The sequence below is a fragment of the Notolepis coatsorum genome (assembly GCF_963971535.1).
Source record: "Notolepis coatsorum genome assembly, chromosome: 1".
Lineage (NCBI taxonomy): Eukaryota > Metazoa > Chordata > Actinopteri > Aulopiformes > Paralepididae > Notolepis > Notolepis coatsorum.
Window position 1 is genome coordinate 272,893,142 of NC_140165.1, and position 14,242 is coordinate 272,907,383.

At 46.9% G+C, this 14,242-nt stretch overlaps 1 protein-coding gene across 8 annotated transcripts in view; it reads right to left on the reverse strand.

Moving 5' to 3' along the window:
- The window catches only part of LOC311232811 (von Willebrand factor A domain-containing protein 5A-like), a 152,016-nt gene that overhangs the window by 39,356 nt on the left and 98,418 nt on the right, over positions 1-14,242 (reverse strand). For all 8 annotated transcript variants that reach the window (XM_084319621.1, XM_084319620.1, XM_084319617.1 and 5 more), the window contains 2 exons: positions 13,794-13,952; positions 12,206-12,309 (listed from right to left, as the gene is read on the reverse strand). In XM_084319621.1, the coding sequence (XP_084175747.1) occupies positions 12,206-12,309; positions 13,794-13,952 (263 nt within the window). The remainder of the gene's footprint in view (positions 1-12,205; positions 12,310-13,793; positions 13,953-14,242) is intronic.

A 14,242-nucleotide genomic window follows, 5' to 3' on the forward strand; every position in this document is an offset into this window, starting at 1 on the left:
TTGACCTAGCATACCGTGCGGCAAAGGGAACTGCTCCCGCCTACCTCCGGTCAATGGTCTCTAACTACACACCCTCAAGACCCCTACGCTCTGCATCTTCTGGCCGCCTCAGACCTACTCCTATCCAAGCTCCGGGAGGGTCATCAAAGAGAAGTCGCCTATTCTCAGTCCTTGCCCCACAATGGTGGAATGAACTACCCACCCCAGTTAGGACAGCCGAAACACGTCCAATCTTTCGCCGTCGACTAAAGACTCACTTCTTCAACCATTATCTGAATAAAAAAAAAAAAAAAAAAAAAAAAAAATCTAACCCTAACTAACCATACTGTCATGCACTTGTCCTAATAAACTAACCTACACTGTAGCACTCAACACTTTGATGAACATTGTTACTCAGCTGATAGAGTTGTGCTCTTCCTGATGGCTTGTCGTACAGAACTTGTAAGTCGCTTTGGATAAAAGCGTCAGCTAAATGACTAAATGTAAATGTAAATGTAATGTAAGAAGAGGAGGAGAGCGCAGAGGAAATAGAGCTCCAGGACTCCCCAACGAGTACCCCCAGGAGCGGCTCACGCAGGAGCGGCTCACCTCCACAACCGCCTTCCCCCAGCGAAGCGGAGAGGATGCTACAACAGGCGTTCCTCGTCAGCCTGACAGCCTCTACCGAACGCGATCGACTCCAAGCGCAGACGCTTAGCGAGCGCGAACATTTTACCATTGAAAGAGACCGTCTCCAAGCACAGGCGCTTAGCGAGCGCGAACAACTCCAAGCGCAACAACGGAGCGAAGAAGAGCGCACACGCCTGGAGATGAGACGCCTTCAGACAGAAGAGAATATGGCAAGAGACCGGGCCGACGCCCAGCGCGCCACTGCCGGTGCCCAAAGAGAAGCAGATCTCACCAAGCGCGAAGTCGAGCGCGACAAGTTACAAGCGCAGCTAATGGAGCAGCTGATCCGCAAGGCAACACCCTCTCCCTCCGCCAGGGGTTCAAGGAACTCGTCGGGACAACAGTCAAGGGCAGCGTCTCCTCAACGAGCAAGCGACCCTGAACTTGACCAACAGACCGAGCCTAGACCCCCCGCAGACCCCCTTCCCAGACCGGTCCAAGCGAGACCCAGCTACAAGGAAGGAGCGGCATACACTGCGGAGAAGCTAAATAAACGATTACAGGATCTGGAAGATCTGATAGAGGAAGAAGAGGGAGAGGAGGAGAACCAAGCCCGACGACAGCACAGTACTCCACCGGACCAGGAGGTCCAGTACAGTCCAGGCTATACCCCCGCGGCGCTGCGTTACAGACCCCCGACTCTATTCACGGGTGAGCACGACCAGCCCCGAGGAATAGCACCTGGACCAACGGGCCATGGTACCCTGTCAGTACCAGCCCACAGCGAGGCGCAAGAGGGGACTCGCCCAGGAGGTCTCTCCCCCAACGCTCGCCGATGTATCAGCCATCCACGGCGTCATACATTGCCACGCCGTCATTTCCAGACTTCGCCTATGAGAGTCGAGCACAGTACACGGAGCTCCGGATGTGCTTAGAGACAATGATGGTGGATGTCGCTGATGAACGCCACAAGTATGCAATATTACTGAAGCACCTGAAAGTACCGCGAGCGCACAATATAGCGCTAGCCTATGCCACCTCTTCGACACCATACACAGCGGCCCTAGCGGCGCTGGACCAGAGATATGGACGTATATGGGATTACGTAATCCAAGAGATAAGGCATATTGATCGCCTACCCCCAGCCACAGACAATCGCTCATTAGACGACCTGTCAATCAAAGTGCAGTCCCTGGTAGGGATGCTGGGAGCGCAACGGGAAAAGGGCATGCATGAGCTATACGCCAACTCTAACGTCGAGAGGATTTTGGAGAAGCTGCCACCCGCAAGACAGGAGCGTTTTAGGCGGCAGAGAGACTACCGGGATCCCAACGGCCCCGAACCATCCCTCCTCGATCTAGCCGACTTCCTGGCGAGAGAAGTCAGCAGCTTACGACTGGATACATTCGGGCGGAGCACGCCAAGCTCCAGAGAGGGACCCAGGAGAATAAATGATGGAAGAAGATCGGTGACTGTCATGCACCAATCAGAGTCAGTACCGAGCAGTAAGAGTCACAGCACCCCCTCGAGAAAAGAGAAGTGGAAGATAGCGTGTCCCTACTGTGAGAAAGAACACTGGCTGTCACAATGTGACCTATTCACAAAGATGAATGCAGAAGAAGTGAGTCAATGGATAAAGTCCAACAGGCGCTGTTACCGATGTGCGCGGCCACACATGGCAGCCGAATGCCGCCTAAAGAAAAGGTGCAGTCGGTGCGATGGAGCCCATCTAGACATACTACACGACAGTAACAGAAGACAGCCTCCACCTGCACCATCGCGCGGCACCAAGGCAAGTGTCATGTACATTGACCCCGCCAGCAGCAGCGGCGCCCAAGTGCTCTTAAAGGTAGTCCGTGTGACATTGAGCTACCAAGATAAAGTCATGGACACTTACGCCGTCCTTGATGACGGGTCAGAGAAGACCCTTCTGCTCGCGTCCGCTGCGGCCCAGCTGGGACTGCGGGGGAGCAAGAACGAAATGACGATTCGGACAATAAGAAGAGATTTAAAGACGATAAAGGGCGAGAATGTCTCCTTCACTATCGCAGCAAACGGGCAGCCAGAGCGACGGTACAAGATTACAAATGCTTTCACCAGCCAAGAAATAGGACTATCGCAGTACACCTACCCTGTCGCCAAGTTGATGGATAAATATGTGCACCTGCGCCAATTACCTATCCCGCTCATAGACGGCGCTACCCCGACCCTGCTGATAGGCTCCGACCATGCAGAACTCATAGTCCCGATTGACCGGGTCCATACAGGACCCCGAGGCTGTCCTGCAGCAGTCGAGACCCGCCTAGGGTGGACCCTACAAGGCCCCCTCGCTAAATCTCTCAACCGAACAGCAGCCACTAGCTGCCTCCACTCCAGAACGACAGAAGAAGACACCACTCTCCTGCAGCATGTCGAGAGGCTATGGACACTAGAGACAATGCCCTTTAAGAACGAAAAGAAAGATATTCGTTCTAAAGAAGACATTTACGCCATCAACCTACTCGAGCAGGGGACAAAGAGAGTCACAGTCGGCGGAGTGATGAGATACGCAACTCCACTCCTGAGGCGAGAGGGAATGCCCACCTTTCACGCAAAGAAAGACGCCACGGAGCGCTATCTATTGAACACGGAGCGGCGCCTAGCCAAAGACCCCGCTCAAGAGAGTGTGTACCGCGCCGAGATTGAGAAGCTAATCACAGCGGGACACGTAACAAAGATTGACATTAAAGAGGCCGATCAGACGACCGAATCATGGTACGTGCCGCATCACAAGGTCCATCACAACGGAACACATTGTGTTTAACTGCAGCTACCAGATCGGATCCCAAAATCTGAATAAAGAGCTCTTGCCCGGCCCCACACTCGGCCCCTCCCTACTAGGCGTGCTACTGCGCTTCCGCCAGGACAAGGTGGCTATCAGCGGGGATATCAAAGGGATGTTCCTGCAGGTGAGACTAGTGGAGGAGGATAAGCCCCTGCTGCGGTTCCTATGGAGAGAGAGGATCGGAGATGAGAACCCAGCCATCTACCAGTGGGAAGTACTCCCCTTCGGAACCACATGCAGCCCGTGCTGTGCTACATTTGCACTACAGAAACACGTCGCAGAGGACCCAACAGCAGATGAAGAGGTCCAACACAGTGTGAAGAACAGTTTCTACGTGGACAACTGTTTACAAAGCGTTTCGACTCAAGAAGAAGCCGAGGCTCTCCTAATCAAGTTACGCGCCTCCCTGATCAAAGGCGGCTTTGATCTCAGGCAGTGGGCCAGCAGTGACCCGCACGTATTGCGCAGCCTCTCCCCCGCGGACAAGGCTGCCAGCAGCGAGACCTGGATGGCGACCATCCCAGGAGAAGCCCAAGAAATGACACTAGGACTAGTCTGGCGCTTCAAAACAGACTCGCTCCACTATAGACACAAACCCTTGGCTCCAGAGCAGGGAAGGTCGACGGCGATACCGACCACCAGACGGAGTGTGTACAGAACACTCGCCAGACAATATGACCCGTTGGGATGTATTCTACCTTACACCACCAGGGCAAAGATGATTGTACGAGCACTATGGGACAAGGACCAGGGCTGGGACGACCCAATACCCGCACACCTTGCCTCAACAAGGAGAGAGTGGGAGACGGAACTCCGCTCACTCCCAGGCGCCAATATACGCCGCAGCTACTTCCCATCCACAGTGAGGCCAGAGACATGCGAGATTGATCTACACGTCTTCAGCGACGCCTCCGAAGTAGCCTACGGATCGGTGGCCTACTTGCGTGCCCAAGAGAAGGGAGGAAAGATGCACACTGCTTTCATCCTGGCCCGCTCAAGAATAGCCCCACGTAAGCAACAATCTATCCCACGTCTAGAGCTCTGCGCAGCCCTAGCAGGAGCGCATCTAGCCACGTTAATCCAACGTGAACTCACCATTCCGGTGCACAGAACAATCTTGTGGTCAGATTCCACGACAGTACTCACATGGATCAAGTCTGATTCATGCAGATACAAAGTCTTCGTGGGAGTCAGAGTCACCGAGATTCAAGAGTTAACAGAAGCAGCGAGCTGGCGGTATGTGGACACCAAACACAACCCAGCTGACGTCATCACCCGGGGAATGTCTCTGGATGACCTAACCCGTCGCAACATCTACAGTGACGGACCAGAATTCATCAAGCTCCCGGAAGGAGAGTGGCCTACGCCCACCCCACGGGAAGCAAGTAACGAGGAGGCTGAGAACAAGAAACCTATGTTCTGTGGACTGAGCACAGTCGCCTCCACAGACCCCAACATAGATGACTGCATTACCCTAGAGAGTGCGCAGCAAAGAACATTCCTGCGGCACCACCCAGAGATTCAGTCCACCACTGACATGTCAGCAGCTGACTACGAAGAAGCAGAACTTCTTCTACTACAACGAGCCCAGAGAGACTCGTTCCCCGATGAGCTAGACTGTCTACAGGGAGGAAACCCCGTCCCATCAGACAGCAGACTGCTCCACCTGGCACCCGAGAGTGACGCCCATAATCTCATCAGAGTGGGTGGTCGCCTGCGGAGAGCCCCCGATCTACCGGATGACATTAAGTACCCGATAGTCTTGAACAGCCGACACAAGGTCACAGAGCTGATCATAAAGAAATACGACGAGGATGTACACCACGCAGGAGCAGAGAGAGTCTTCGCGGAGATCAGACGTCGTTATTGGATATTGCAAGGGAGAGAAGCAGTACGGCGCTTCCAGCGAACCTGTCTAGACTGCCGTAAGTGGCGCGCGCAGCCCAGCATACCACGGATGGCTGACTTACCCCCCTGTCGCCTCCGAATCGGCGACAAGCCATTCCACTCCACAGGCATGGACTGCTTTGGCCCGTTGTATATAAAGAGAGGAAGAGGCACCGAGAAGCGGTGGGGTATTGTATTCAAATGCATGACCACCAGAGCGATACATATCGAGCTCCTTCCGACCATGAGCACAGACTCATTCCTTATGGCCTTCCGAAGATTCACATCACGGAAAGGAAAACCGTCTACATTGTTGTCTGATCACGGGACCAACTTCAAAGGCGGAGAAAGAGAGCTGAGAGAGAGCTTCCAAGCTATGGGCCCAGAACTTAAGACCCACCTCGCTCCATCCCAGATTGACTTCCAGTTTAATCCCCCGAACGCACCCCACTTCGGTGGAACCTGGGAACGAGAAGTACGTTCTATAAAGACAGCCCTGTACGCCGTGCTTGGGGCCCAGACTGTGGCGGAGGAAGTCCTAATGACAGTCCTCACAGAGATCGAGGGAGTATTGAACTCAAAGCCCCTCGGTTACGTCTCCAGTGATGTAGCAGATGTCGACCCAGTCACCCCCAACACACTCTTAATGGGGCGGCTGGACCCCGCGCTACCCCAGACAATGTACAGGCCTGAAGAAGCGAACGGCCGAAGAATGTGGAGGTACAGTCAAGTACTAGCTGACAAGTTTTGGAGCAGCTTCCTACTCCACTACCTACCGTCTCTACAGACCCGCCAGAAGTGGGTAAAAGAGAGAGACAATTTGACAGAAGGAACAGTCGTCATGATTATTGACCAGTCACTACCCAGAGCTATGTGGCCGGCTGGCCGCGTAAGCAAAGTGATCACCGGTGCCGATGGCAAGGTCCGAGCAGCTGAAGTACTCGTCCAAGGGCGCACTTACACACGGCCCGTGGCGAGGCTCATAGAACTGCCCCGACTCCCAGATACTATCGATGATGACCATGACCCATGACTTTGTGAGTTGACTGACCCTTACAGCGGACCTTGAGTGGTAGACAGTGCGGTTAATCTGTCTCTGCTTAGCTAATTAGGTGGGACTAATTAGGGGGCGGCTGTTGTGAAGGATCAGATTAAACCGAATATATATATTTATTTATATATATATATTTAAATAGTGTTTGTATATCGTTTATCCCCTGTATATTCCTTGTACAATATGCACTGAATATCCCTTTAGTCTACTAAACAGCCCATAATAGTTTCATTCTACCATTGGACGAGAACCTGGCGCCAGGTTGCCATACCCCTAGGTTCAAGTTCAATCGTGCCGCCCAACATGTCGTGGCAAGCCCCGGTTCCGCGCAGGAATATGTCTGGCGAAATACGAATGGTACTATTTGTTCACAGCGCATATATATATGGCGCAAGTAAAGTAGAACTTTCTTTTAGTCCAGTTCTTTACCCTCCAACAGAGTGACAGACGCGAAGCCTCACCCACGACGCACGTGTGGTGTAGTAAGGCCTACTTGGCCTCAGAATAGGCATTGAGATATCGTGTAGATTAATAGTTGAATAGTCATAGTTTGGCACTATACCGTCGAGTTGGACGTATTCTATTAAGCTAATAATAGTCTATTTATGTATGGTGCATCGTTCGGTTAGAGTTCTAAAGTTATCAGTACCCCCATCGTTCCTGACGTTATCTGGACGCTTAACCAGGCTGGGCAGACCCCTAGTGGTGCTTGCATCCGAGGAGCTCCGGGCCAGGGCGACTGGACCTGTATATTGGATTACTCTACCCGGACGACGGCAAGCCTTCCACGGCTTGGATTATGCTTTGGGTGCTTTGATTATTCCATGGATAACGGCCAACACTGCGGAGTGTTGGAACTACCCCCCGGAGAGGACTCCAGGTGAGACGGCGCTCTACACCAGTGAGGTCGCCTCACGTCTCTCCGTTGTGGACCGGCAGCTACCGTCCACCAGAGGGTCCAGCTGTATTCGTCTGCGGACCGAGGTTCTGTGGGCACCGTGTTCAAGACTTTGAATTCTCCCAAGAAACCGTCGGCCAGATGGGATACCGCCAGCGGCTTCTCTAACCCCCCCCTCCTACTGTCTTACAACCAGCGGGACCCCCCCCCCCCTTAGTGTATCCAGCTATAATCATTTAAGTACCATCGCTATAGTTTCCTAAATATCCAGGTTGTATACTTACTCCCTGCGTAACCAGAGATTGGACATTCAATGTTGATTTACCTACGAATACTCATTTGCCATACAAGTGCATATTTCAAATCATAAGTGTAAACAAGTGAACGTTGTATATACCTTTTGCTATATTAAATATTCGATTTGTACATTTGTGTGGATTCGTTTCATCAGGTGGGAAAGTGTTCATCATACTTATATCATGTACTGGATGGCCAGAAGTTAAAGTACAAGAGGTAGTGGTATTAAATACCATATCTAACAATACAGTCAGGGAATTGTACCCCTCAGTTACAACGGTACTCAATTGATGGTTGTTTTATTGGTGATCTCCTGTTATCAAACCAAAACAGCACATACAAAACATGGCGTGAGCTACCATCATCACCGTGTAGTCCACCTCTATGCTCTTTCACGGTAAACTCAAAGAGAGCGCGCGCACACTCAAAACAGTGCGCCATCCATAGTTACAGCAATTGTTAGCTACTATCAAATACATGTAACTCAGTACAAGTCAACTTCAGCAAAAACATATGAAATAAGATGAAATGAAAGACAGTGTGTAAGCATTAATTAAACCGAAATACAAAAACAACGGTTCATACCTGTTAGCGAACCAAAACAGCACATACAAAACATGGCGTGAGCTACCATCATCACCGTGTAGTCCACCTGTGATTGCCAAACAGAATACTAGTTAGCACACAACGGTACTGTGGCTGTTTTACACAGGGCGAGTTAATGTCATTACACACAGGACAATTTCAGTACCAAAACCAGAACATAAATCAATTTTACAAGTTATACATAGCAATTAAATCAAATATTAGGTAACCGAAAGTGCGTACCTCTATGCTCTTTCACGGTAAACTCAAAGAGAACGCCCACTTCCGCCGGCGTGTCCCTTGCCGACGAACCGGCTAAACCATTATGTACATTGGTTGAAAGTATTTACTATACAACAAATACTCAACTGGAAAGATGACCTATCCTCTCTAAACCCATTATAAAAGACCAAAAGGGATTTCGTTTGGAGAATCAATAACTCAATGAGGAAATTAATATAAACTAGTAACCAAGGCACCCCTCCAAAACACTAGAGTGAGCTCGGTCCACTTTGTTCCTTCAAAGTAAGAGTGTTTCCGTCTTGGCCTACTTATTTAAGATGAAAGACTCAGCAAGACCGACGGCTTCTCGGTTACAGTGGGTGACAATATTATCACAAGGAAAGATGAAATTACCTACCTGGGTTCCATCCTAGAGGCTAATCTTTCCTGTGACAAAATGGCATCCAATGTAATAAAAAAAGTCAACCAACGAACGCGATTCTTGTACCGGATCTCCTCTCTGGTAAACAAGAATACCCTGAAGACTCTAGCAGGAGCACTCATTCAAGGGTACTACGACTATGCTTGCACCTCATGGTACCAAAGCACCTCAAAGGCACTAAAAAACAAATTACAAACATCTCAAAACAAGCTAGTCAGACTACTACTTGACCTGACTCCTAGAACCCACCTCACCCCTGCCCACTTTGACAACCTAGGATGGCTTAGAGTAGACGACAGAGTACAGCAACTTGCAATGGGCCTGGTCTACAAGATACACTATGCGACCAAGGTACCCATGTACATGTCAAAATACTTCCCAAAGGTCAGTGAATACCACGATCACAACACCAGAGGGAGCTCCACAAATCATGTAAAACCCAGATTCGGCTCAAACAAGGGACTAAACACGTTTCGCAATTATGCCACATCAATGTGGAACGCCCTACCTAAAGCTGTAAAGGAATGTGAATCACTACCCACCTTCAAAAACACTCTCAAAAAACACCTACGTGAGACTGCAATTCGAAACTGGCCCCTACAAATGTCCTAACCTAGTTGTACAGTAAATGACCAAGTAAGGCTTTGTCAATATTCCAATGTACAGTGTAAAATGTGTGTGTGTCCCCTTCCCAACCCCCCCCCCCCCCCCACCTCCAATGTACAGCCCTCACCCAACCCACCCAACCCCACCCCACCCAACCAACCTCCTCCAATGTACAGTTTCTATGCCAAATGTATATACACTCCTTTTCTGGACACTTTTGTATCACAAACAGTACTGTATTTGCAAATCTGATATGTCATAAATGTATAGATGTAGCAGTACTGTCTATCTGTATGTCATGTATGTCATATATGTTATGATGAATTGAAAATGGGGGACCCTGATGTAAACAAGACGAAAGTCTTTCTCTGGTCTGCATCCCCTTAACAATTGTATGTATTGAGCTGTACTGTACTGTACCCATTCTGCAATCTGTTAATAAACTTTTCAATCAATCAATCAATCAATTTCAAAGATAACAGTTTCTGTCCATGATTCTAGCATAACAACTTCACTCTGCTACATAGAAACAAACGATTTTCCCATGTTGCACTACAAGTAGTGTGTGTCAAAATGAGCCACACCATGTATCCACAGCTATAATACAGTACACACACACAGCTTCACAAACATAGTGAAACGACCGCGGAAACGACTATCAAGCTGGCAATCTAGCTGTAAAGATAAGCGAGATGCTCGGCAGTCAAAGAAAAAAATTATTACACTAAATAAAATGTTTATCTATAGCACCTTTAACACTAAAACGCTTGCACCATAGTTAGACTTGCTTTAGGTACATTAGAAATGAGAAATAAGTGCATTAAGCAAGAGAAGAGGAAACAGACATTTTGAAGCAATGGACAGACTAACTAGCAGGGTTCCCTTGAAATCTGTTAAATGAAAATCTTGCCAGTTTTGTTATTATTCAGAACAGATCATACAACATACAACTTCATAATAAAACAGATCATACAACATACAACTGCATAATATAACAACATACAACTTCATAATAGAACAGATCATACAACTTCATAATATAACAGATCATACAACATACAACTGCATAATAGAACAGATCATACAACTTCATAATAGAACAGACAAACAACCTGTGACATTTTGTCACGCATGAGGACATTCACCAGCACAGCCTCCGTAATTCACTGGAAAAAGCACTGAAGCCCTTTGTTATCATGAACCAGATGGATGAAAAGATGAAGGCGAGCGACTCGAGTGACATTACGCAAACTCTTAATAACGGCAGAAATTAAGAGTTGAGACGTGTCTAACATAAAAAAAAAAATCAATCATAATGAACACCCTAGGACCACACACAGAGAGAGAGCGAGAGAGAGTGCACAAGAGAGCATTTTCCAAGCTGTCGGCTGGTTAGGAATAAATCCATTTGACTTGATGCTATCGCTCTTCTTCTACTTATAATAGGGCTACCTGGAATATCACTTTTCATGTTTGGATACATGAATAACATGAATCCATTGTCAAAACACCTGTTAAAATGATATTTCCGATATATTTCCTTCTGAATATCAAAGTATCTGAACCTCTGAAGTTCAATATATAATAAGAACAATATATTATATTATTATAATAAATATAATATATGGCCAGAATCTTTCCCATTTGTCTTACAAACTGAAATCTCACTGGTCCGTGGCCGTTAACACATTCAGCGCCAGGGATTAGTCGGGTCCTTGTGGCTAACGTGCCACGTTTCCATAACATATTTTCACTGTGTGTCACTAGGTTTGGAGAGCTATATCTATATTCTATATTATAGCTATGGAGACAATACTATAGTCATTTGACAGTGACTTTCTTCCGTCGAACATGCAAAAAAGAGATTATTTTTTCATGCATACGTTCGCACGTTATCCCATGGTGAATATAAGTATAGTTTAGGAGTGATCCGGGGTAATTCCTGAAACGCTGAGTTATAGGGCGCTACGTGTATTCTACTATAAGCGTTGGCGTTTCTTGCCTGGACACGCTACTATTTCCAAATCAAATGTATATAATAGGTATTATGTTTCATCATGAATGCATGAAATGGGGGGGGGGTCGTTTCTTTATGTTTTGATGGCCAGTAACGGCATTCATGTTGAACACTACAGAAGCTGATCAGCTGGATCGATATCAAAACATTGTTGGATCAAGCTGAAATTGATGTCAGAAAGTCCTTACCTTTGGTCAGAGGTATTCCAAAAAGAATATTCCAATTGTCTGATCGCGATTTCCAGTATTGGTGTCCATCTGGTCCCGGACATAATTTGGCACAACTTATGGATCGAGTGTGCCAGATGCGTTTCGAAGTGGTCGGATGAAGCGATTTACTCGGCTCAGTCTAAATATAGCACCCGGAGACATTTGAGTGTAACACAGGGTTAGATATAAGGTTTCAAAGGGTGGGCGACACTGCCATCTGGCAGGATGCGGCCGGTATTGCACTTTGGCTATCTCAAAATCCTTTCCTATGGCAACACCGAGGTCAGTGGATGAATAATGAATAGAAATATCGAATAAAAGAAAAAAACTACCAAAACCCGAGATATCCCGGGTCTGGCGTCCAACGCATGGCGAGTTAACACGACTTATCTCGGGTTTGGCGCCGAATGTGTTAACAGTAAAACATATTTTTGAACAGAAAATGGTAGAATGCACCCGTTTGGATAATTGACATGCTGGTGCTCTAGTGCGACATCTAATGGATAAATGTTATCTATAGCACCTTTAAGTTGCTATGTGGAGAAGAGCAATTACCCAGTGTCCTCTGAAGGTTTGAGGGTGAAGCGGTGCTGGTTCTGACAGGGCTGATCTGCCAGGCTGTACTTCACAGTCACACAGCCCTCCGTCACCCCTGAACGCTGAGCGAAAGAGAAAGAGAGATTTATTATTACAGTATATTTGCCATATTGCTTAGTTGTGAAGTCTAAAAAGTATATAAAAAAACGAAAAAGTCAAAAACTAGAATGAATCCCTAATGAAACGTTATGCTGTTCAGACTGTGGTGATTTAAAGGCATCATTATAATCAGTCAATATTGCCTGGCAGCATATTTTTGTTCAGTATAGTTCACATTGAATTTTCCAAATTAAACAATGCAGGATTAGCTTAACCCCCCGCCCCCAACGTGTTTTTAACACTTTAAAAACGTTGTATAATGAATAGGCTGGTAAAGATATGCCTCCTAAAATGTCTAAACGGAAGTACAGGAAGTACAGGCTACAGGCTTTCCGGTTTCGACAAAACAATTATAGAAACGTGTGAAGTGCACAATATTTCCTCGTTTAAGCCACTGCAACGGCTTTGCCTGAAGAATTTACTACATGACCGGGACATTCTAGCTTGTTTGCCGACAGGATTCGGGAAAAGTTTGGTCCGTTCGGAGGCAGCTTCCAGGGGAAGTACATACACCGGAAATTCTACCCCATAGACACTTTCAGCAGTAATTCTTTACCAGGCTTTATCTCACGGAGATAAAACTGGGAACGAGGTTATATAATGAATAACAATTTGTTTGTTTTTTTCCACCAAGAATGTTCAATAAACGACTGAAAATGGCTCAGCAGCATCCATACAGCTTTGCCCTCATTGAGAATTCAAGGATCTATGAACGCCTCGCCCCCCTTCCCCCCTCACATCTTCTCAAACCACAGAAACCTTCTCTTTTTCCACCTAAACGGTTTGCCAAATATTAATTTCACTCAAACACAACACATTCTTGTAGCCAACGAGTTAGCTAATTTCACGTCAGCGGTTAGCATTTCTTGGACGGCTGGCCATGATATGTTCGCAGGATTAGTTGCGTCACACAGATGGCTCCGATTTTAAGGAAGTACAGAGAAGCCCCCTCCAGTGGAAGAATGTGAAAAGGGCGCTCTGGTGAAAGGTTCTGCACAAATAATCTGTATAGTCAAAGTCATGGAGGGAATCTTTAACACTTATTGGGAAGTTGTTGGTGATAATAATAAATCTATTCCTGCAAATAGCATGTCAGAAAAGGTTACAATTTTATTGTCAAGGCAAAATGAGAGCCTAACTTTGACAAGTTCAAGATCCGGTTAGAAATGTTGTGGTGGAAGATGGGAAAAGTTTAAATATGTATTTATTTGTTCATTTTGATTGAAAAGTTATTTATCCTAAAATATTCTGAATAAAAATCAACTTGTGCAAAGCTAATTTATTTATGATAAATAAGTATTTTATCTTCATAATAATTCAGGATGAAATGGTCCCTTTAAAGTGCCTGCTCTTCAAAATTAACATTATATTACAATGTAAAAAAAAAAAGAAAAAAAGAATGATATGTAAAACAAAATGTCTGCAGTGGTAAGCACTGGTCCTATACCTCTCCAGAGAGCTGGGCATACAGCAGTGACCGTTGACCCTGGAACAGGGTTGTGAGGGGCGGAGACAGAGGGGTGATGGACATTCCCATTGGTATATCCCACGAGATGGAGATGTCCACCACGGCCGGCTGCAGGGAAAACCGGAGCGACTGCATCACCTGGAGGGGAGGTGGGCATGAAACATTAAGACTGGTCACAACAACAACAACACTGATTATCCATAAGCTTCCATACTGTATCATCAATCATTCTGTGGTGGACATCACGTTTTGGAAAGAAACTTCCTTAATTTACATTTCACCATTTAGCTGACACTTTTATCCAAAGCGACTTACAGACTTCCTGCACTGTAATGTACAGTGATCTGTAAGATCTGCAAGATCCACTGAAAAAAGTAATCGTTTCCATGCATAGATCACATTAGATTGATCAACTTGCAACTAAGCAT